Source organism: Rhodnius prolixus, unplaced genomic scaffold (assembly GCF_049639745.1).
Source record: "Rhodnius prolixus isolate KJV_2025 unplaced genomic scaffold, Rpr scaffold_2, whole genome shotgun sequence".
Taxonomy (NCBI): Eukaryota; Metazoa; Arthropoda; class Insecta; order Hemiptera; family Reduviidae; genus Rhodnius; species Rhodnius prolixus.
Genome location: NW_027411592.1, coordinates 7,278,867 through 7,304,818, shown reverse-complemented (window position 1 = coordinate 7,304,818; position 25,952 = coordinate 7,278,867). Strand labels below are relative to the sequence as shown.

The following is a 25,952-nucleotide window of genomic DNA, read 5'->3' as shown; positions in this document are numbered from 1 at the left end:
TAGAAAATAAAAATAATTACCAAAAATCACTAACTGCTTTCACGCGGCTAAAACAAACAGAATTTGGAATCACTAGCGTCAGAGTTAGACTTCTGGTCTGGAACTAAATAAACTGTAAGATCTCGGGCAGGGAACTCAAACAGGTTTGTTAAGTAATTCTTTATCATCATAAATTTTCCAACTAATTATATTACAAATGTGGAAATAACGGTTACTTCCACCCTAGATATTCTTGCACCAGCGCTCTCTGTCACTTTTAATTGCATAATCTGCAAAGGTGCAAGCCAAGTGCGCAAAACTTTATATCTAATCATTTTTCAAATGTAATTCAGTTACATAAACATTGGCACGGATCACAACTTCGTTATTTCTTTTTTATTTTTAAAGATTATATTCAATTCATTAGCAATTTGTACTCCTTTTATAAAACATACACTGAAGAGAACATACTGCACATTTTTAATAGCTTTTTTTAATGGGATACCCAGCACGGCCGAATATATTACTTCTTTTAACGGATGTTGCAAAAAACACTAAACATAAAGGGAAAAAATTGTTTTCGCTGCCGTTCAATTCACCCAGATATATTTTGTACTTGGAAACAAATTTTTACCCGATTTTTTTCTATACGCTGAATTTACATTTTAATTATATTAGGAAGGTTTTGCTGATGCCAGATTCAAGGCTGCCTAAAATTTTGGCAAAGCAAATTATTGATAAAAGAATATTGTGGCACAAAGATAATCTAGACTTGTGTAATAAAATGGGTTTGCAGTTGGATTATCTGTCCGGGGATATGTATGAAAATATGTTAGAAGCTTTAAAAAAAGATTTTAGAAAAGAAATGATATGTAAAGCGCAAAAATCCAGTTTTCATGCCTTGTATAAAGATCTGAAGTTGTTCTCCTCAGAAGATCATTATATCTCGGATCACAATAGCTTAAGGTTTATAAGAGATATATTTAAACTGCGTGGACAGCTAATTAAGCTCAATTTCAGCATTTGTAGATCCGAGGAACAAAGAAGGTGTTCCCTTTGTAATAGTAATGAAATGGAGGATGTTTATCACTATTTGGGTGTATGCACTACCTTACAGGAATGGCGATTGAAGTGGTTTGGTAAGAAGTGTCTAACACTGAATGAAGTGATAAACCAATTGAATGGTGATAATTGGAGAAACTTAATAAATTTTCATACATGTGCTTATAAATATAGAAGCCTACTTGTGCAGGAGTTCAACTACTGAGCACAAAGGGAATCTCACTGTTACTATTGTATATATCATTATTATTACTATTATTATTGTACATAAATATTTTTTTGCTTTATTTTCACAGGTATTTATTTTATAAAAGATTTGTTTGATTATTTAATTATTGAAGTTTCATTCACTTTGTTTAGTTTTTTGTAAATACCACAGTTCATAATAGATGACAGCTCTGGCTGACGGTGTTAAGCACCAAGCCAAATAGCTTTGAAGTTTATTTTTGTTTATTTATGTTATATTTTTGTTAATAAAGCATTTCTATTCTATTCTATTCTATTCTAAAGGGAATAATAAAAGGGAAGATTTCGAACTGGGTATCTCCGCGTGGAGGCACAGTATCATTCACACTTTACTGCGTAGAAGTTTACATAAAAGTAAACTTTGGTTTCTAAATCGTTGCCAAGTTAATTTTATCTCAAGTCTGATTAAGTGTCCAGGAGTTAAAAAAAAGAGCAAAAAAAGATCATTTTCGGAAATGCCCTCCACTAAAAATGATGTTTCACCCAAAATATTAATAATACCTAATTTATTACTTTAAAAAATATAAAATAAATAAATCTGACAAAGATATGACAAAGAACATTAACGACAACAGCAGGCAAACATAATTCAATTTGTTATTAGTACTAATAGAAGGAAGTATTAAGATCGTGCCAAACTTTGTAAAAATTATTATTATTTACCGGAAATACAGTTATTGCCCTTCGAGGACTATGATAGTTCCGGTACTAAGGTTCCAAGTTTGTAGTTTGTCCCAAGTTCCAATCAATGTTAATAATGAGGATTACAAGGTCCGTGAACTTGAACAAACATTATATAAATGAACTTCATATAAATTCTGAAATTAATTTAAATGTAGATAATGTATAAATGACTGAAATTACGTTGCAATAGAACGGTACAGTTGGGCTCACGTTGGTCTGAACGTGACTTCCTCCACAATAAACGTTACATAAGTTTTGAAGCCACCCTAAGAAGAGTATTAACTCAGTTACGACTAGTTAAAAGTTTCTTCTAATAACCAATACTTTTTTTTTATACGACTCTAACCTGATTCTTTCTCTTCTTTTTAACGATAAAAGAATTATTTATTTTGGGAATTTTTAATTTTAGAAATATAATCACAGATCGACCTTGAAAAATTTAGTGCGCACGATATTTTTTTTTAAAAAACAAAAAGACACGCAAAGACACCGAAATATTTACTCACAATAACATTTATCTCATTTTTAGCCTGTTTTCTGTTTTCAAAATATAGTTTTTGATAAAATAATTCAAGTTCAGGGCTGGAAAATTAAACGACGAATGGCAACAGAAAAATTTATTTGCAATGTAGGGGGGGGGATCTTTTTTATGCATGCATTTCATCAGTTATCCTCCAAGTGCAAGGCGACAGAACCTGGCTGCATTATCTTATTTCTTGACCCTAATATTATTACAATTACGTGACTTTAACTTTATATATATAACCTATATTCCCAAGTTCTTCTTTAAAAATTTTCTTACCTGTTCGAAATTTTATATTTTTACTAAATGTTAGGTAGATAGCTTTAGTATTCTTCTTTAAAATGAAAGATACTTTCGAAAGTAGCGTGACTTTTCAGCATGCTCTCTAAAGCCAAAGTTACAACTACCAACTCACTTTATGGCCCTGTTCCAATCTTAGAAACGCTTAGGTAAACAGTAAAAGTCATTCTACAGAATCGCTTTCTTCTTGGAATGTTGTTTACTCATTTTATGCTCATAAATATTACCCAGGTTTCTACAGCGGAAGGAATAGAAAAAAACCTCACAATGTAAGAGGCTTCACTTTAGGACATCGCTTAAATAGAATTTCCTGTAAAAATGTAAAACATGGAAGAAAGAAGAAAAGTAAAAGGTTTTTGGACGAGAAATTAAGAGAAAAATGGAAATGCACTTAGTAAATGTAAAGCAAGGAAGATTATTGGCAACTCGTTTATGTTGGCAATCTTTCTCCTCCTTGGATCCATCAATCAGAGCTAAGAAAGATGAACAGTACTCTAAATGTATGCAGTGTGTTCACAAATTGTGCGGAAAACACATTGGGACCTCAAAAAAAAGAAACCTACTCTTCTAAGTTTAGGATTTTGGCACACCTTTCAACGAGAAAATAATTTCAAAAACTTCGAATTTGAAATAGCCTCGAAGTCCAAGACATTATTAATTCGGAAATATAAGTTCACAGCGCAGCACAAAACTAGTGTGACATAATCATAAATAATCAATACCAACCAAATGATATGTAAAGAGAATATTAATGTAAATTAATACTAAGAAACGTGACCTAGAATAACTCGGTCGAATGTTGGTATTCATCAACTGCGGTCGTTTGAAAGAGAAGCAAAAGAACTAATGCTGGGCTAAAGTTGATTGGTACACTAAAGTCAAAAAGTTGTACAACTAAATTTACCAAAACTACAATTACAATTTTGGTGTGAGTGAGTTCGCTCAGTTGGGCTCCCTAAAAGCGTTGGGCCAGTGGAACGCTTAAACAAGAATAAGATAGTACTAGGAAATGTTAGTGCCGAAGACCTGGCAAGATAGAGACGCAATAATTCCCTTCACGATCCACGGGGGGAAGAGCCTCGCCACTTCTTCAGAGATCTTGGCATCCCTAGGGATATCAATCACACACTATACATCAGGATGTTGTGTGCTACTAATTGGGCTAAAGACAATCTCTCACCACACTTTCAGTCACACATTTAAGAAACGCCTTAGTTCTAAGAACAGAGTGTCGGCATTATAATTCAAGAGTAAGAATATTACCAATGTGATAACAGAATATACAACAACATTCTGAGCAAACAAGTATAAAATTGTGAAAACAAATGAAGTCAGGCGCTAATGACTGTCGCAGCCGATGTGAAGAACTAATGGAGAAAGAACTATAATCAGCACCAGCTAGAGCAACTGCCATGGGTGGTATAAGCAGCTGAGAGTATGCAATCCGCTTTCCCTTTCAGGTAATAGATTCACTTTTAGGGTGTTAAGGTGTTGGCGGTGACTGTTCAATGAGAAGCTGACCAAAGTGATCCACTGCCTTCGTATTAGGCTACAAAGTTCACTGTAAGCCTTGCTCAGTGTAATTAGTCCAATTATAAGTGCCGTTTAAGTGAAATAGTATTTCTATGAAACTGTAGCCATCACAAAATACAGAGAACTACAGTATTTTAAGCCGCAGTGGATTAGGCTTTAAAACCACTCCTTTTCTAAATCTAACCTAATACCTCTATTTTAGGAGCTAAGACAATTTTTAGCGAAAGCGTATACCCTAGGAAGCATAAGCAAACAGTTTGGTGCCACTTCTCTAGGAATCTAGGGAAAGAATTAAGGCAGACTTTCAACTTTGACCAATATTTACAAAATGTCTATCACATTTAGTTCAAACTTTTTCTCTCCTAGAAAATTGATTCTTTGAGTGTTTTCAAGGAACTGCAAGCTTAACCTACTCCCGTAAAACGCCATTTCAGCATTAATGTACGAAGTTCCTACCAAAAAAAGTATTAAAAGAGATTAATAGTATTACTAGAAGTCTGCTATTTTTGCAGAACAACTGAATAATTTTGGTATTTTCCCCAAACCTGTTGGTGGACGAACTGCTTGCATTAATTTTATTTGAAACATATGATTTAGTATAAATCATTATAAGGGGATAAATATTTTTGGTCTAACAAAATCTGAATTTGACGGTGGTGCTGTGCAGTGGTAGGAAGTGAATCTACCACCGTAGTTATTTATGTGCGAAGTGATTTATGATGGCGAGCCTGACCCCAGCTTACATAAGGAAAACACATTGAGTAAATTCAGTTTCAGTAGAAAAATGGTCAACTAAATGTAATAATTCGATTAGTGTTGGTGTTCACAGCTGAATGAATATCATCATGCGAGATGATGAAATACGATGTGGAAGAGTGATGAGGGTAGAATACTGAAACGGAAAGATGGCAGTGACAAAGGGAAGTCTGCAGGATTATCAGTGTAAAACTGGAACACTTTAGCTACACCAGCACAGCACAGCGACAAAAAGAACTCGCGACTGTAATGGAGTCACCTTGGTGAATATCAACACCTCTGTGAATAAATCAAACATAATTACCATCTTTATTATGTAAGTGTTGTTGAAGTCAGCCACACTGTTTTGCTACTGAATTACTTCATTTTTTCCACCTTTTACAATGCAATCCTCCTGTTTTAGTTTTACGCAGCCCAAGAAAGAAATATGATTCATGACCGGAATAATATGTTTAGGGGAACAACTTCCGGCATACTCGTTATATTAATGGCATTAATTGTAAAACTTCACCTGCATAATATTAATAAGAATTAAGTATGCCACAAAACTTCCTATTTTGAGGAAAATCAAAGGTCCGGAAGTGATAATGATAGAATGAGCTTCCACCCCATCCACGATACCTGAGGGGATGCTGGGCTTTTTAACTGGTGCGGGGGAATTTGAATTAGATTTAGCGATGGAAGAGAGAACTTTAATAGGGCGCTCCTCCGTGGAGAATGTGGGTGAACCAATAGCCTCCTAAATATCTGGACTTGTAGCATATGTTCTGAAAAGTATGACTCATTTACGATTGTTTTTCTAAAGGTTAAATATTGCATAAGTAATCGATTTTTAATAAATTATAAGTATGCTTCATTTTCGATTTCAGCTTGTAAATTACCGAGGTCAGTAAATAATTAAAATTCCGCATACAAATGAAACTTTTCACATGAATCAACATAAAAGAAATTTAGGATTTCAAAAATATTAAATTAAAAAATAATATTTCGTAAAATTGGGTAAATAATTTTTTCAAAAAGATTATTGCTAAAAAAGTAGCACCTACTAATTTAGTCATAATTGTATTTCTAAAATGTGATAATGAATATTCCATACTTTATTCTGCAAAATGGACTTCCTTGATCGTGCCCTTAAGTTCTTTAAGGAAGGGTGTTAAATTTGACTTTTACAGATGTTTGCAATAATGTCTGAAAGAGTAATCTTAAGAGTGTATAAAACATCTGAGCTTGGACACAATCCCAAATCTTCTTCGCAAGTTTTACAAATTATAATAAATCTGATAAGGTTAAAAAATTTCCTCTTCAAAGAGAGTAAATAAGTAGAAAAATTCTAAAATAATTGGTTCAAAGAAGACCGCATAAAGAGCACCAAGGAAGTACAAAATTAGACAGTGTTAGTATTAAAATACTTTATACAGTAAAACACTAAAAGTTTTACTCGTAACAACAAGGAAACAGCTCAAACTAAATGACAGGCCGGAAGTGGTTTGTTCACTGGAATGACAAGTTCAGGATCTTGCTATACAGCACACAGACGCGTATTCCGCGGTGACCTTGATGGTGGAAGCGACCTTTCTCAGCATCCTGATCAAGCGGGTCGGATATTGTTTATGAAACACAAATATCAACTTCCTTCGATCCTCCGTCCTACAAACTGACGTTTAAAACTATTCTTGTTATTGTTTCCTCCCAAAGCATTAGGAATGAAACACTACTATGGTGTACTACCAAAAATATAGCTTCAATCGGTAGTGCAACTTCTGTAGTGAGCAAAAAAATGCTTTTAACAAACAGTGTGCAATTTCGTGCTTGTTTGGAGTGTCTGAATTAAATTCTAGAACATTTGCGCATTCCTGCCAAATGTAAAATTCATTTTTTGACCATGTATGACAATAAACTTCTAGAGAAGTGCCAGTCTGCTCTTAACCCCTAGTAGTCATTATTTAATGCCAATTTGCAGGAAAAAATATTCCTATCACTCATTTAATGCTAACGATGCTACTCTAAATATTGGAAACGTCCTCGAGCAGGAAGGAAGCCTCAGATTTCTCGCCATATTTTCCAAAAAGTGGATACTTCTGTTTACTAGAAGGGGCAAGCCCCGCACTATGAGTGTTCATTCGAAAAAAAAATCCTGCTTTGTAACTTGTTCAAGTCCATTTCTACTGGGCACAATCGATATTCTTCAAGCTTACAGGCCCTTCTGGAATTGTTTGGAGAAAGAAATTGCAAACAATACATATTAAAATTCAAGTTTTATAACTGTAAGAAATTATTTCAAAAATAATAAAATGAGTTTTAAGAAATGGTTTCCAATACCTTTATTCTCCAAAATATTCAAAAGCGATACATAAAAAAAGGATTAATGAAATTAATAAACTCAGGATAAATTAATTTCCTTCGTTCAAGAATGATCAAATGGGAATAGACTTAAGTTTTTATAAATTATTCTTAATCTAATCGTAAAACTAATTATAAGATTTATGAAACTAATTCTGCAAGTAATTGAGTTCTGTTTGGTAAATAATTCATATAAATAAAGAAATAACCTCCTATTGGATAAGAGTTAGTGGAGGCCCTCCAGAACGAAGGTAACGCAATGTAGGGCATGGCCATCTGGTGAACTTTTACTGCAACTCAACTCTCGTCCTCAAACTTGGATTTAGAAAGTTAATATCTCACAAAAAAGGAATTTTTTTTTAAATAATTATAATTACTTGCATTTGTCAAAATAACTTTTTCCCTTTATTAAAATAAAATATTGTTGGAAAGATTCATTTAATGATTTCAGATTGAAATTCATTTACTAAACCAATAAGTAGAATCGGCGAATAGAAACAATTTAACTTGATCAAATTTAAAATTAAAAGTTTAAAAGAGGTTTTATTTCAAATTTTTTAAAATTTTCATCTCACTTTTGAAAGGGGAAACAGAATTGAGCGATTTTCATAGCCCAACCATTTCATCCTTGTGCATGTTATTTAGGCGATAGAGTCGTACATTTCACTGAAATAGTATCACAACCAACCACCTCCTCAAGAAAAAGAGAAAGTTTAAGTGTGCATCTATTGAATTCAGGCACCTTCTGACGATGCTTCTGATTGCAGAACTGTCAGAAGAATAATTAAAGGGAAGCCAGACAGCGTATAACTAAATACAAATGAAAGGCCGAGCGGATGATCCGAGGAAATTAAACAAGAGAAAGTATAACGAGCACTGAGTAGGTCTTGGGTCCCACACACTATGTATTCAAGCAGACGAGTCTGAATGCTTCATAGGAACATTTCATTCACCAAGAAGCAGAATATGAACAGCACTAACTGCCATTTCTAAATCATTTGTATATTTTGGAACGCTTCGTAGTAGAATTCATTTCACAGCCAAGTATATTATTTAAAAAAATTGTAAAATAAATGTGTAATTCGTTTTGAGGAATACCATTAGCCTCAATTAAATCTAAAACAAAAATAAACTTCGAAATAAAAAATGGAGGAGAATAGCTATACGAAAGAGGTCCTCCAACAACCCACAATAAAACAGATAAATATGTCTAGACAATTAGAGTAACACTAATAGCAATAAGAGCAAAAGTAATATGATCACCATCCGCAAATATTAGTGATCCTAATGCAGGCAAACGTTACACAGGATCTCAGGCTCGGGAAAGAATGGTGATAATGCAGGCATCAATAGTAATTTTGCTAGGAGAAACAAATTCGAACCTAAGGATAAAGGTTCTTATTTTTTGTTTTTAGAGGGTATGAGGTCAACTGGTTTTAGTTGATGGAACAGCTATTTCAAGATATTTTAGATACAGAAGCTGTAAAGAGAACAGAATGAAAATAATAACCAAGAGTACCGAGGCAATTGACTATTTAGGTAATAAGTTGCTTTAAATACAATTTGAAAGACACCGGAAGCGAAATTATAGTACTATAGCGGTACTGTTACTCATAATGAAAGACGTCGAAGAAGGCGTTGGTCATCGCGAATATAGTAAGTACCTTTTTTCCTTAGGCAGTTACCAACTTAGACGGTATAAAAGAAAGATGAAGATACAAAAAAAAACCTGTCAAATGAGCTAACATTTAGTTGTATGAAGAAAACTTGATAGCGATGTTAGGAGAAAGTTTTTTGACTTTTCACAGATTTTTTTTTTTCTTACTGATAAAGTCAACCAACCTTATTTTAAAGAGGTTTATTTTACTATTATTACTTTGTGCAAAAAAAAAAAATTAAAAAAAGTAACACTTAAACTGTCAATTTTAATTGAATTCTTGATGTAGAAGAAATAATTAATATATTAGAGAAAGAACTGATTCTTCTCGAAAGCGATTCCTTACGTCAGTCATACTATATCATTTAAATGAAAAATTCGAAAGTTTTTATGGTTCGAATTCTACTTGTTTGTTTAAAAATGTAAATAATAATTGTTTCGTGTCCTACCAAAAAGATCCATAAATTAAAAATAATAAAATAAAAAAATTAACACTGATAATTTCTGATTATAGAAACCCATCAAAAAAGATAAGATTATAATATTGATAATGTTATCAAAGAGTAAACTTATGATTTACCTCATGCCGGACAGATGTTGTATATTTCAGTAGAAATGTGTGAATATTCGGTGAGCACATCAGGGATGATGATAACCAAACAAACTAGAAGGCCTAGCCTGAGAGTACAACGGCCAGCACCTGCAGTACTAACGAGAACAGAGGCTACACAACCCGCGCTCAGATACAATCAAGAATCACGCTGCAACCACACGTGACCGCTCTGCTCTCAACAGTACTACCACACTTACCGCGCTGAAAGTCCCCGATGTATTAATATAACCGTAGAGGTGTTATTTAAACTGTTCATTACTGAAAATAATTAACTTGTCAATAAAACGTATATTTGGTGTTGTTTAATTAACTTTTACTCCAGTAAACGTATTATTGTCAATCAATCTTAGCAGGAGATTTCAAGATATCAAACCAGAGATTCTTGCAAGTGAAGTGTGAATCATATACGCCAGCAATTAATTAACGACATTTGATCATACATTACAGTCAGAGAGCAATATAGAGGAAAACTTTTACCCATACCCTTTTCCAGAGGTGTTCTTGATTAATTTTTGTAGAAAAAGGTTTGAATTAATGCTGTAGATCTCCAAGAACGCAATGAGAGTGTAACCTTTTCGAGAAAATGTCCAAAAAGTGAAGAAAAATCCTCCCCCGTAATGTTCTACTTTCAGTTGAGAGATATTGTTATAGTCAAGTTCTATGGAGTGTACTTCCTACAACTGTTGTTTTATGAGCTAGTGTGTTAACACAAACAATCTTCTAAAAAACCCAGATAACCTTCAAATGGTTATTTTCAAAGAAAACTCAAATTCGCAAATTTGACTCAGTCGCAATACTTTCTTCATACGAGAAAGAGAAAGTATAACTTGCAGGAGTCCCTAGACAAGAAGCTGTCGGTTAAGTAGGATTTCCGGTAGGGACATTTTTAACGAAACTTCCAATCACACACCCTGGTGAAAGTCAACATAATCTAATATTTGAGCTTTCTAAGATTTTCCTTTCTTTTTTTTTTAAGGTAATGCTTTTCACACACAACAGAAGAAGAGTAAGAATAAGTTGAATATGTAAGGGGAGAAAAAGCTCTTTTTGGGAAATCTGGGAATCTCAAGGTAGCACCCAAAATGTAACACGATGACAATACTTCCAACAATAAGAAGTACAGGGAAGGGATTAGCGCAGTGGATTGCGTAAATTGGATACCAACACGGAGGCCCCGGGTTTGAATCTAGTCGCTCGCTAGCCCTTAGATTTTCTTTTCCCAGGAGCCACTTAAAGCTTACTATCCGGTGATGGACAGAAACTTGTCAGAAACGAGAAAACACTGCCCAGAACCGGTAGGGCAATGGGCGCCAATGATCTCAGATGTCGACGCGCTTTAAATTAAAAAAATAAAAATAAATGAGTAAATATACAAATAACCCAACCTTATGTTCTTCAACAACATCAAACCAAAATTCTTAGAAAATTATTAAATTTTCCTTATTAAAAATGCTGCATTAATTTACAAATTATTTTTTTAGGATTCTAATGGATTAAAATCGTAAAACATTTACGTTTTATTTTAGTTAACTTTTTTTTAGGTTGTCCCTGAACGTCTTAAACAATTCACGCACTCGCACACGTGAACAGTATTTGTTTTTGTCCTTTCTCTCCACGCACTCATGTTATGTTCCTAAAATGTTTACTAATTTTGAAAGAAAATTATTTCTTTGTTCTCAAGATTTTTCGAAATATTACTATTGAAGATGTAACCATTATCTTGTTATTCTAAAAGATAGTATATCATAGAGTGATAATGTTAAAAACATTGAGAGTCTTAAGACAATGTATATTGATAATGAAGATTCATTTATAAAGAGTCTGACTAAAATTTATATTTTTTTAAAATTTGGGGTGTACGCACTCGAATAGAATTCACAACTTTCTATCTCATAGAATTTATTTAATTTTCCAAAGTGGATTAAATTTCACTTCACTACAATGGTGATTCACTATAATAAAACAGTGCCTTAGATATAACGAAATAGCTACCAGCATCCAAGAACTCATTAATCTTGAAGAGAATTTCGAACTAAAGTGGAAGTCTTTACCTGGGTCGAGGTAATCAAGTGTGCATATTCCTTCTGATTCTGCAATAATTGTAATTTTAATTGGAGTTTTAGCAGCATATAATTTTGCTAAAAGTAAGTTGCTTTCTATTTCAAGGGGTAGCAAGGCTAGAGGTATAATTCGCCCATCCTTAGCAGCAATAACCATCAATTCAGAAAGTGTGACTTCAGTATTCAGCCACAGCCACCACAATACCCCATAAACCAATTTTTCTTGGAAAATTTGGCAAATAAAAGAGGCCAATTGCAATAAATGCAGTTATTACATTAAGTTTAATGCAAACAGTTCGGAATATTGCCAATTAATTTACTATGGAAAATGATAGATGTTTAGGTAAGTAAAGGTAAATAGAATATGAAATAAAATCGCAAAAAAACAGGACAAAAATTCATCAGATTACTACTGAAACTTCTGGCACACGAATTTCGGTCAAATCATTAGTGAGTGAAGTTGCATTAGAACCAGGACAGTACAGCAAGTCTGCGCTTTCCACATACGTATTTTCCTTTTGAGATATTCAGTAAACAAACACATTCTCCTTTTCGAAATGCAAATGCTTTTCGACTTACAATGGACATCTAATAAATTTACAGAAAAAAGTTTAAACAAACTAAGGAGTTTTCAAGAAATTCAGAAAAAAAAACTTTAAGAAATTTTGTTCAATTTTTTTGAACTCCAAATTTCAGCAAAATTATTTAATCCTTGAATATTATACATTTTGATTCACTACACTACAATGGCAGCCCTAGAATAATAAATTTTTCACAGAATAATGTTTAAAAGTGAAGTTATGGATCTACGAATATTTTAACAAAATGGAAAGTTTAATAAAAACAGTGAAAATCACTTGTAAAGAAAATCGCAAGATTGTGAAAAGTGATTCAATGACGGAGCACTTTGGCTAATTTTGGCTTAAACTTACTTCGTTAAGCTACTAACTGAAATTACTACTTAACCGAAATTTCAAATTAGAACTTGCTTTTTACAGTTTTTGGTTTTTGCTGACGATACCTACATACACCCCAATTTTTTTAAACTACTTTTTCAGGCAATGATAAATCAAAACCTTTGACTTTCCTCAATATGATACATCTGTTGGAAAACAATACTTTCCCCTATCGGGGTAAAAGAACCTACAAATTGGCACAAATTTTAATAATGTAATATTTAATCTTATCAATAATTTCGAAGAGTCATTCAAATCCTTATAATTCTTTACTCCAAAAGTCAATGAAACAGGTACACCTAAAGTCTGCCCCAAGGTCGTCTGAGACTCTAAAACATTTATTAAATAAAAAAAAAATGTATTAATTTTATTCCGAAACGGTTATTTAAAAATAAAATGATTAAAGTTAAAATGTCAACTGTTTATTTTTACCGCAACTTGTCAAGAATTTGTTTTCTAATATTTCGGCGGAGGAAAACCAATTCTTATTAAAAAAAAAAAGGTAGTAATTTTGTTCACCAACATGCAGAGATGAGAAAAAGAAAGAAATTTAAAAAAAAACTTATTCAAACTCTAGGGACCTCAAAGAGTATCTACGATAAAAGCTTCAAGTTGAAAATGTCTGTGAAGCACACAACTTGTAAAATTGCTATACTCATTATACTATAGAGCTCAACTTAACTCTTTAAATTAAAAAGTACTGAAGAATATTCACTTGATCTTAAATTAGAACAATTTTCTCTAGATCAATGTTATTTACAGAGAGATGTTTACGTAACACAAATCCACGTGAAGAGAAATCCCTTGTGATTTGTACAGTTATTGATTTCATACACGTGTGGCTTGCCAATTAGATAATAGTTGGTTACCATCCTTGTAACTAATTTCCAGTTTGTGCATAATAGTTTGTACAAGGTAATTATAGATAAGCCTACTTCCACCGGAAATGCAGTGAACAGCTTCATCCAGCACTATATACTTCAGTGAAGTATAAACCAATCACTGGGTTTATTGTACGAGTAAATTGCACTCCATATTTTTTTAAAAATTTCTTTGCACATAGAAAGAGAAATTAATACAATTGTGCTAATTTAATTTTAGTTTTTCTGCTGGAATTAAATGTTGTGAATTTCCCATAAAATGAAAAAGAAGTTTTTCATAAATTGGTTTGTGTGTGTTAGTAACGTGGTTAACGGAAAAATGGAAATGGAAGAAATACAAATTTGATATTTGGCTAGTTGGGTCAAGCCCATGTAGTAGCAGTGGTTTCATCTCACTTATCCCTCTAGTTTTGAAGTCTTTCTCAAGCCAGGCAATTTTCATTTTCTTAAACTTTGTATTCTCACTTATCTCTCTAGGACCACAAAACATTTATTTCAGCTGAAAGCTGAATATCAAAAATTTTAATACTAAATATTTAAAAGTATCTCAATACGGTTTTTATTATAAAAAGTAAGTTGTGAGAAATGAATAAACCATGTTCAAAGTAGAAAGATAGGGCTGTACATTGTTTCGAGAAGTTGACGATCGAAGTGCTGCAGAACAATGTGCTGGTGACAGACAATGGACGCTGTTATGGAAGTCTCACCCCACGACCACCTTCTCTTGAGACTATTTATGGCCCTTTCTTTCTTGGTAAAAGTATTTTTATTAATTCTAAATACAACCGAGAAAGTAAACTTTGTTTTCTAAATTGGTTTGCTGAATCCACCTTTTTTCCCCCTTTAATTATTTATAAAAATAATTTCAGAGAGATGAGGAAATATTGAGCTATTCCTAGTTTTTTTTAAAAAGTTTTAGTTATTACAGCTGATTTTCTGTTAATGAGATGTTCTGTTCACATCAGTTGGCACAATATTCTTAATTATTATTACCTACAATATTAATTTAAGGCATTCAATAACTAAGGTCATTGTTGCCCGGAGTATGTTCAGTGCACTTCCGGCTTCCAGACATTCTCTCTCATAGAAAAACACTTTCCCTAGCGGACAGCGATTATAGTGGCTCCTAGGAAGCGAAAGTCGAAAGATAGCGCCCGTCGCACTTCCAGAATCCGAGACCTCCGACGTACTGGTCCGATCTAACCACTCAGCTAATCTCTGCTCTCGATCGATTGTTATTATCGCATTAGGATATTTCATTACGTATTTCCCGAGAAAATTACTTACAAAAAGTCGACAAAATCAAGAGGAAAGAATGGAAAACAAATAATTATTACTTTCTCTTACTGGTTTTAATAGGGAGCATGGCGTTGGCGTTGAATATAAAAAATTGAATATTTGCTGAGAACAATGATGTGAACAATACAGGGTCCTTAAGAGATTGTGGAAAATCGTTTGGCCCCTGAAAAAACTGCAACATCTTTTTGCAATTAATAGTTTTATTCTACAACTTTCAGACGGTAAAGAAATTGATCCGGTATAAAACCTGTATGGTTAGAGATGTGTGATGACGGCAGTGCGTAGCAAGCTAACTGGCGCCCAGTGAGGGAATCATTTTATCACCCCGCACGTCATTGCTGCTGAATAATAGAATTTGCTGCAGAACACAGCAGCAGGACGTTCAACACCTACATGTTCTAATCATGTCCATATATGGTAGGCATAACAAGGAATTTTCATTGGAAAAATAAGAAAAAAGTCCAACAGTATGTTAAGTTCAATATAATTGTCCAGTCCGGTTAGATCAAATTTTATTCTTTTTGGGAAGCCTTCCCAACCGTAAGAAGAGGAGTTGCGATCACTTAAAATTACTAGATTTTATAATCATAAATGTATTTATATAAAACCATTGTCAACTATAATTTTCAGATAGACAAATAAACTAATAAATAAAACATATTTTGGTTTGCTTCTCTATTAAAGAGAAAACATTGTTCAAGTTAAACAATATTAATATTAAATGAAATAAATAAAACAGTTTCAAAGCGAAAATTACGGTAGTCAATAAAATAGATTTAAAATTTAACATTGCGGTAATTTCTACCTGGGACTTGCCCTTGTTTATAAATCATTCTCACTAAAGTAAAAAATATCAGTTAATTTTCTGAAATAATTTAGTTCTAATAAACTATTAGATTGTTGCTGCAATTGATATTTGCTTCTCATACTTATGAAAGGGGAAACGCAAAACTTTATCCATATAATAAACTTTATTAGCTAAAAAATCATGCCAAAATCATGAAAGAAGTAAGTGAGTTTAGTATGATTTAAGAGTTAAGATTTAAGAATTATTCAATGAATTGTCATGAAACGTCCATGCTGGTAATTCAACTACAATCCATGTTTCAATCCGAAACGACTACAAATGAAATCAGACTACAACACTTAATCATATAGAACAGAACCGTAATTTCGTTCTAGGTTACTTTCAGTTAATCCCAAAAAAACGCTGGAGCAGGAAAAAAAGTCATTCTGAAGTAGGAAAAGAACTATGAACACCACTCTTTGCAAAATATATTCTTTATACTTCTTTCAGTTATTTAGGATAGAGGCAACATCACTGAGTCTTCCAAGACGAAAGCGCAATTACAAAAACAGTAATAATAATGCAATATTTCAGAAAACAGTAATCGACAACTAAGACTCTCACAGCTTATTAATTTTATGTAACATCAATAAAGAAAACAAATATAAACAAGTAAATAAAATATTAGAGATCGCATACCTATCTGGTAACTCCATTTGTAACATGACGCTTGCTCTAAACAGTACTACTAAATTTGAGAGAGCCCGAAGTACGTTGCAAGAGTTTACCAACAGTCCAAGACCTAATACAAGTCTGAGCACGTGGATTACAACGGGACTTGCACAACAATCTCCACTTTAAGGGAAGGGAGTGCTATTTCTGCCCTCGGAGGCGGCACCGCACGAGGGGGTGCTGACGCCGCCTCTCGCCTTAAACATCTACTAAACAAGAGTTTCGTGGGCTATTGTCCTATTTCTGGACCAGTAGTACACACCTATCTGAAAACACTACTATTAAAAGACGCACTCAATGTTATAAATGAACTTTTATAATATTTATAGCTCGGATGATTGAATTAGTTATTTGTATTGCAACAGTATATTTATTTTCAACTCAAACAAAAAATAATCTTTAATTTAATATCAATTGGTGTAGTTGTAAGTATGGCAAATAAAATGAAAATAAATAAATAATAATTTAAATACTGCCATTTTAACTGAACATTTTTCTTCAACTTTATTAAACTAATTCGTTTTATGAGGGGTAGTCAGCGAACTAAGACTCCAGTTACCTCTTTTAAGAATTATGTACTTCTAATCAACATTTTTCACATAATAAATTGAATTAACTTTTTTTTAACTTTTATTGATAATGATAGAGCTTTTCCTAAATTTTCTTTATAGAAGGGGTTTGAAATTCAATTATCATTAAATGATAACTTAAATGATAAATGAATTGAATAACCAATTTGGTGTTTTCGGGATTTAGAAAATACTGCATAAAACACAATTTTGATATTGTTAAATGTGTATTATATTTTTTCGATTTTCTCGTATATCTTGAGACAGATTAACCTTATTATAGTATTAACAACTTTAATGCAAATCAATTTATTAACTAAAATATTTTTTATGTATTATAGAAAAAAAATGTTTCAAGGATATCTTAATGCTTAATTTTTTTTTTAAATTTTTGATGTCCGCCATTATTGATTATTTTACGCCTACCACCAACTAGCCACTCGCGTACCACAGGTTGGGAAACGAAGTTCTAGAACATTGCAATTTGTAACAGTTATACATCAAACTATTCTCTATATTTCCGTAAAGAAATCATTCAAACCCAACCAATACAAAAAGACATATAAACGTTTAAAATTTGAGAGAATTTGAAAAAAGCTAACATTTAACCTTCAATATCTCGTTAACAATATCTCTAGAAAGTTGCAATTTCTGCCAGTGATACAGGTGTGTTTTCTCTACAATTCGGGAAAGAATTCATTTAAATTTGATAAATACGAAAAAAGATATAAACGTTTGAATTTTGAACGAACACGAAACGAAATTGATAACATCCAAAATTTAAACCTTGATTATCTCATGAACTACTATCACTAATACAATGCCATTTATGCCACAAATAAAGTTAACTTTTCTCTACATTTCCGTAAAAAAATCAATGAAATCTAACAAATACAAAAAGAGATATAAACGTATGAAATTTGAATGGATTTGAAAACCTCTAAAATTTCACCTTTAATAACTCGTTAACTAATATCTCTAGAACATTGCAAATTGTGCCAGTTATACACGTGTGTTTTCTCTACAATTCAGTAAAGAATTCATTGAAATCTGATAAACACGAAAAAAGATATAAACGTTTGAACATTGAACGAATTCAAAACGAAATTGAAAACGTCCAAAATTTAAACATCGATTATCTCCTGAACTACTATCACTAATACAATGCCATTTATACCACAAATAAATTTAACTTTTCTCTACATTTCCGTAAGAAAATCACTGAAATCTAACAAATACAAAAAGTGATATAAACGTTTGAAATTTGAATGAGTTTGAAAACCTCCAAAATTTAACCTTCAATATCTCGTTAACTATTATCACTAGAACATTGCAAATTGTGCCAGTTATACAGGTGTGTTTTCTCTACAATTCGGGAAAGAATTCATTGAAATTTGATAAACACGAAAAAAGATATAAACCTTTGAACATTGAACGAATTCGAAACGAAATTGAAAACGTCCAAAATTTAAACCTTGATTATCTCATGAACTAATATCACTAATACAATGTCATTTATGCAATAAATAAAGTTAACTTTTCTCTACATTTCCGTAAAAAAATCATTGAAATCTAACAAATACAAAAAAAGATATAAACGTTTGAAATTTGAATGATTTTGAAAACCTCCAAATTTTAACCTTCAATATCTCTAGAACATTGCAAATTGTGCCAGTTATACATGTGTGTTTTCTCTACAATTCGGGAAAGAATTCATTGAAATCTGATAAACACGAAAAAAGATGTAAACGTTTGAATTTTGAACGAATTCGAAACGAAATTGAAAACGACCAAAATTTTAACCTTGATTATCTCATGAACTAATATCACTAATACAATGCCATTTATACCATAAATAAAGTTAACTTTTCTCTACATTTCCGTAAAAAAATCACTGAAATCTAACAAATACAAGAAGAGATATAAACGTTTGAAATTTGAATGGATTTGAAAACATCTAAAATTTAACATTCAATATCTCGTTAACTAATATCTGTAGAACATTGCAAATTGTGCCAGTTATACACCTTTGTTTTCTCTACAATTCGGTAAAGAATTCATTGAAATCTGATAAACACGAAAAAAGATATAAACGTTTGAATTTTGAACGAATTCGAAAAGAAATTGAAAACGTCCAAAATTTAAACGTTGATTATCTCATGAACTACTATCACTAATACAGTGCCATTTATACCACAAATAAATTTAACTTTTCTCTACATTTCCGTAAAAAAATCATTGAAATCTAACGAATACAAAAAGAGATATAAACGTTTGAAATTTGATTGAATTTGAAAACCTCTAAAATTTAACCTTCAATATCTGGTTAACTAATATCTGTAGAACATTGCAAATTGTGCCTGATATACACGTGTGTTTTCTCTACAATTGGGTAAAGAATTCATTGAAATCTGATAATCACGAAAAAAGATATAAACGTTTGAACATTGAACGAATTCGAAACGAAATTGAAAACGTCAAAAATTTACACTTTGATTATCTCCTGAACTACTATCACTAATACAATGCCATTTATAGCATAAATAAAGTTAACTTTTCCCTACATTTCCGAAAAAAATCATTTCAATCGGACTAATACAAGAAGAGATATAAACGTTTGAAATTTGAATGGATTTGAAAACCTCTAAAATTTCACCTTCAATAACTCGTTAACTAATATCTCTAGAACATTGCAAATTGTGCCAGTTATACACGTGTGTTTTCTCTACAATTCGGTAAAGAATTCATTGAAATCTGATAAACACGAAAAAAGATATAAACCTTTGAACATTGAACGAATTCGAAACGAAATTGAAAACGTCCAAAATTTAAACCTTGATTATCTCATGAACTAATATCACTAATACAATGCCATTTATGCAATAAATAAAACTAACTTTTCTCTACATTTCCGTAAAAAAATCATTTCAATCGGACTAATACAAGAAGAGATATAAACGTTTGAAATTTGAATGGATTTGAAAACATCTAAAATTTAACATTCAATATCTCGTTATCTAATATCTGTAGAACATTGCAAATTGTGCCTGATATACACGTGTGTTTTCTCTACAATTGGGTAAAGAATTCAATGAAATCTGATGAACACAAAAAAAGATATAAACGTTTGAACATTGAACGAATTCGAAACGAAATTGAAAACGTCCAAAATTTAAACTTCGATTATCTCCTGAACTACTATCACTAATACAATGCCATTTATTCCATAAATAAAGTTAACTTTTCTCTACATTTCCGTAAAAAAATCATTGAAATCTAACAAATACAAAAAAAGATATAAACGTTTGAAATTTGAATGATTTTGAAAACCTCCAAATTTTAACCTTCAATATCTCTAGAACATTGCAAATTGTGCCAGTTATACATGTGTGTTTTCTCTACAATTCGGGAAAGAATTCATTGAAATCTGATAAACACGAAAAAAGATGTAAACGTTTGAATTTTGAACGAATTCGAAACGAAATTGAAAACGACCAAAATTTTAACCTTGATTATCTCATGAACTAATATCACTAATACAATGCCATTTATACCATAAATAAAGTTAACTTTTCTCTACATTTCCGTAAAAAAATCACTGAAATCTAACAAATACAAGAAGAGATATAAACGTTTGAAATTTGAATGGATTTGAAAACATCTAAAATTTAACATTCAATATCTCGTTAACTAATATCTGTAGAACATTGCAAATTGTGCCAGTTATACACCTTTGTTTTCTCTACAATTCGGTAAAGAATTCATTGAAATCTGATAAACACGAAAAAAGATATAAACGTTTGAATTTTGAACGAATTCGAAAAGAAATTGAAAACGTCCAAAATTTAAACGTTGATTATCTCATGAACTACTATCACTAATACAGTGCCATTTATACCACAAATAAATTTAACTTTTCTCTACATTTCCGTATAAAAATCACTGAAATCTAACAAATACAAAAAGAGATATAAACGTTTGAGATTTGATTGAATTTGAAAACCCCCAAATTTTAACCTTCAATAACTCGTTAACTAATATCTCTAGAACATTGCAAATTGTGCCAGTTATACACGTGTGTTTTCTCTACAATTCGGTAAAGAATTCATTGAAATCTGATAAACACGAAAAAAGATATAAACCTTTGAACATTGAACGAATTCGAAACGAAATTGAAAACGTCCAAAATTTAAACGTTGATTATCTCATGAACTAATATCACTAATACAATGCCATTTATGCAATAAATAAAACTAACTTTTCTCTACATTTCCGTAAAAAAATCATTTCAATCGGACTAATACAAGAAGAGATATAAACGTTTGAAATTTGAATGGATTTGAAAACATCTAAAATTTAACATTCAATATCTCGTTAACTAATATCTGTAGAACATTGCAAATTGTGCCAGTTATACACCTTTGTTTTCTCTACAATTGGGTAAAGAATTCAATGAAATCTGATGAACACAAAAAAAGATATAAACGTTTGAACATTGAACGAATTCGAAACGAAATTGAAAACGTCCAAAATTTAAACTTCGATTATCTCGTAACTAATATCTCTAGAACATTGCAATTTCTAACAGTTACACACCTGTGTTTTCTCTACAATTCGGTAAAGAATTCATTGAAATCTGATAAACACGAAAAAAGATATAAACGTTTGAATTTTGAACGAATTCGAAACGAAATTGAAAACGTCCAAAATTTAAACGTTGATTATCTCATGAACTACTATCACTAATACAGTGCAATTTATACCACAAATAAAGTTAACTTTTCTCTACATTTCCGTAAAAAAATCATTGAAATCTAACAAATACAAGAAGAGATATAAACGTTTGAAATTTGAATGGATTTGAAAACATCTAAAATTTAACATTCAATATCTCGTTAACTAATATCTGTAGAACATTGCAAATTGTGCCAGTTATACACCTTTGTTTTCTCTACAATTCGGTAAAGAATTCATTGAAATCTGATAAACACGAAAAAAGATATAAACGTTTGAATTTTGAACGAATTCGAAAAGAAATTGAAAACGTCCAAAATTTAAACGTTGATTATCTCATGAACTACTATCACTAATACAGTGCCATTTATACCACAAATAAATTTAACTTTTCTCTACATTTCCGTATAAAAATCACTGAAATCTAACAAATACAAAAAGAGATATAAACGTTTGAGATTTGATTGAATTTGAAAACCCCCAAATTTTAACCTTCAATAACTCGTTAACTAATATCTCTAGAACATTGCAAATTGTGCCAGTTATACACGTGTGTTTTCTCTACAATTCGGTAAAGAATTCATTGAAATCTGATAAACACGAAAAAAGATATAAACCTTTGAACATTGAACGAATTCGAAACGAAATTGAAAACGTCCAAAATTTAAACGTTGATTATCTCATGAACTAATATCACTAATACAATGCCATTTATGCAATAAATAAAACTAACTTTTCTCTACATTTCCGTAAAAAAATCATTTCAATCGGACTAATACAAGAAGAGATATAAACGTTTGAAATTTGAATGGATTTGAAAACATCTAAAATTTAACATTCAATATCTCGTTAACTAATATCTGTAGAACATTGCAAATTGTGCCAGTTATACACCTTTGTTTTCTCTACAATTGGGTAAAGAATTCAATGAAATCTGATGAACACAAAAAAAGATATAAACGTTTGAACATTGAACGAATTCGAAACGAAATTGAAAACGTCCAAAATTTAAACTTCGATTATCTCGTAACTAATATCTCTAGAACATTGCAATTTCTAACAGTTACACACCTGTGTTTTCTCTACAATTCGGTAAAGAATTCATTGAAATCTGATAAACACGAAAAAAGATATAAACGTTTGAATTTTGAACGAATTCGAAACGAAATTGAAAACGTCCAAAATTTAAACGTTGATTATCTCATGAACTACTATCACTAATACAGTGCAATTTATACCACAAATAAAGTTAACTTTTCTCTACATTTCCGTAAAAAAATCATTGAAATCTAACGAATACAAAAAGAGATATAAACGTTTGAAATTTGAATGGATTTGAAAACCTCTAAAATTTCACCTTCAATAACTCGTTAACTAATATCTCTAGAACATTGCAAATTGTGCCAGTTATACACGTGTGTTTTCTCTACAATTCGGTAAAGAATTCATTGAAATCTGATAAACACGAAAAAAGATATGAACGTTTTAATTTTGAACGAATTCGAAACGAAATTGAAAATATCCAAAATTTAAACCTTGATTATCTCATGAACTACTATCACTAATAAAATGCCATTTATACCACAAATAAAGTTAACTTTTCTCTACATTTCCGTAAGAAAATCACTGAAATCTAACAAATACAAAAAGAGATATAAACGTTTGAAATTTGAATGATTTTGAAAACCTCCAAATTTTAACCTTCAATATCTCGTTAACTATTATCACTAGAACATTGCAAATTGTGCCAGTTATATAGGTGTGTTTTCTCTACAATTCGGGAAAGAATTCATTGAAATTTGATAAATACGAAAAAAGATATAAACGTTTGAATTTTGAACGAATACGAAACGAAATTGATAACATCCAAAATTTAACCTTCAATATCTCGTAACTAATATCTCTAGAACATTGCAATTTCTAACAGTTACACACCTGTGTTTTCTCTACAATTCGGTAAAGAATTCATTGAAATCTGATAAACACGAAAGAAGATATAAACGTTTGAATTTTGAACGAATTCGAAATGAAATTGAAAACGTCCAAAATTTCTTCAATATCTCGTTAACTAATATGTCTAGAACATTGCAAATTGTGCCAGATATACACGTGTGTTTTCTCTACAATTCGGTAAAGAATTTATTGGAATCTGATAAACACTAAAAAAGATGTAAACGTTTGAATTTTGAACGAATTCGAAACGAAATTGAAAACGACCAAAATTTATAGCTTGATTATCTCATGAACTACTATCACTAATACAATGCCATTTATACCACAAATAAAGTTAACCTTTGTCTACAAGTCCGCAAAAAAATCATTGAAATTTAACAAATACAAAAAGAGATGTAAACGTTTGTAATTTGTAGGAATTTGAAAACCGGCAAAATTTAATGATAATTATCTCGTTAACTAATCTTTCCAGAACATTGCTATATGTGACAGTTACACACCTTACTTTTCTCTACATTTTGAAATGTCTGTAAACACCGTATGTGCATTAAAATAAATAGTTCTCAATTTGAGCGGTAGTAAAAAGTTAAGGAAACGAAGGTGACAATCATGAAAAATCTTTGGTATGATGAAGAGTTTTTGTGGAAAAATGTTCAAATAAAAATAATACCTGGTCAAAAAAATAAGTAAATAGAAATTAGTTTCTAATAATCTATCAAGAAAGTATTTTAATTGTATTGATCGCAACCTTCAGGTTTTAGACATAGTCAGACAAATTTTGTATAAATTATCTAATCTAACATCCATTCAGAACCTGTTTAATCGTGAATACCCTAAATGCAGTAATTTTTCAAACGTATATAATATTAATTCATACTGTTTTTGAAACGTTCTTATTTGTTTAAGACGCAATTGAATATTGAAGATATATATATATATATATATATATTTCCTTAAAAAGTAAGGATAAAGTGGGACAATTTATGTGAAGAGCACATATATAATAAAGCACAGATACATAAATTACAATTTAATATAGATTCAGAATAAATTATACGATGCTATAAATAGTCAGGATTTTGCAAGAGAATAATTAAAATTATAAGAATAGGTGTTCTTATGGAGTAGAATGTATTTTTTCATATCTCAAATTAGTTTTCTATTTTTGCCAGTTATTATTGCACTCGATAAAGGCAATGGTGAGTACTGAATTCTCTTTTTATTTTAACTTTTAGATGGGTCCTACAGTGGAATCTGGTAATAATTGTGTTCTTCAAGCGAACTATTATAATGAAATAGCTAAAAATCTGTAGATCTTAAATGATATCTTAGAGTGGTTACAAGAAAAAACTGCTGTACTGTTATATTGGGGATAGCTGGTGAAGAAGAGTTTGTCTGAGAGAATATTAACGCACAAGTAATTACACCTGCAGCCTCTGTAGGAAAGTTAGGGAAATGCATTTAAGCGTAACGGACTCTAAAAAAGGCCAAGTTTAAACATAAAAAATGACATTTGTATGTAATATATAATGTAATAAATATGACCTAGTGATTTCATTTTTTGATTTAAAGAAACAAAAAAATCCTAGAAGTGAGATATTTCATAAAAGTCAAAATATTTAGATTTTCAATCACTTATAAACATTACCCAAAAATAATAGAGTGAAATCCTAAAGTTTTTTTTTAATTTAATCATTTCATGAAACCAGAAAGTAATCAAATTTTTTTTTACTTTAAAATTAAATTCATATCAAAAATACTATCTTTAAAAAAAACTACAAATAAACGTATTGATATCTTATACAACATCCAGTTTTAGCTTTCGGACTCTTTAATACTTAATCTTAGTTATAATAATTTTAAAAGCAGAGTATAGATAATCATTTACCTTATAGAACTGCAGATTCTGCTGGAAGCATTAATTTTCACAATAAAATAAGTTGCTACTCTCATATTCGGAGTTTCGCAGCAATCAGTATTCTTGCTTCAGAATCTTTGAATTCCATCTTGTCCCAATTACTTTTAAAAAAAAATCATTTTTAAAGTTAGTGAGATAAAATATCCGTAATAACACTTTTTTAAACTATTTTGATTGTACATAATTAATTGCATGGTCATTTAATCTTCAAGTACACCCTGAATTACTGTAATATCTATTGGCAGTTAGTAAAACTTACTGCAGGATATTATCATTAGGCTAAGATGTACGTTTAAAATTACCTACTGCTAGTGTAAAAAAATAATAATAAATTTTCATTAAATTATTGTGAAAGTTTTTATTTTAATCA

The 25,952-nt window shown here is 31.1% G+C and overlaps 1 protein-coding gene across 8 annotated transcripts in view; it reads right to left on the bottom strand.

Annotated features, from left to right (window-relative positions):
- Positions 1 to 25,632, bottom strand: part of per (period circadian regulator) — a 52,157-nt gene extending 26,525 nt beyond the window's left edge. For 5 of the 8 annotated variants that reach the window (XM_074117505.1, XM_074117512.1, XM_074117507.1 and 2 more), the window contains exon 1: positions 25,553 to 25,632. In XM_074117505.1, coding sequence (XP_073973606.1) covers positions 25,553 to 25,617 — 65 coding nt within the window. In that variant the 5' untranslated portion in view covers positions 25,618 to 25,632. Of the gene's footprint in view, positions 1 to 9,660; positions 9,832 to 25,552 lie in introns of those variants that run through there. The other 3 variants (XM_074117510.1, XM_074117511.1, XM_074117509.1) reach the window with 2 other exon arrangements.
- Positions 25,633 to 25,952: the final 320 nt, after the last annotated feature.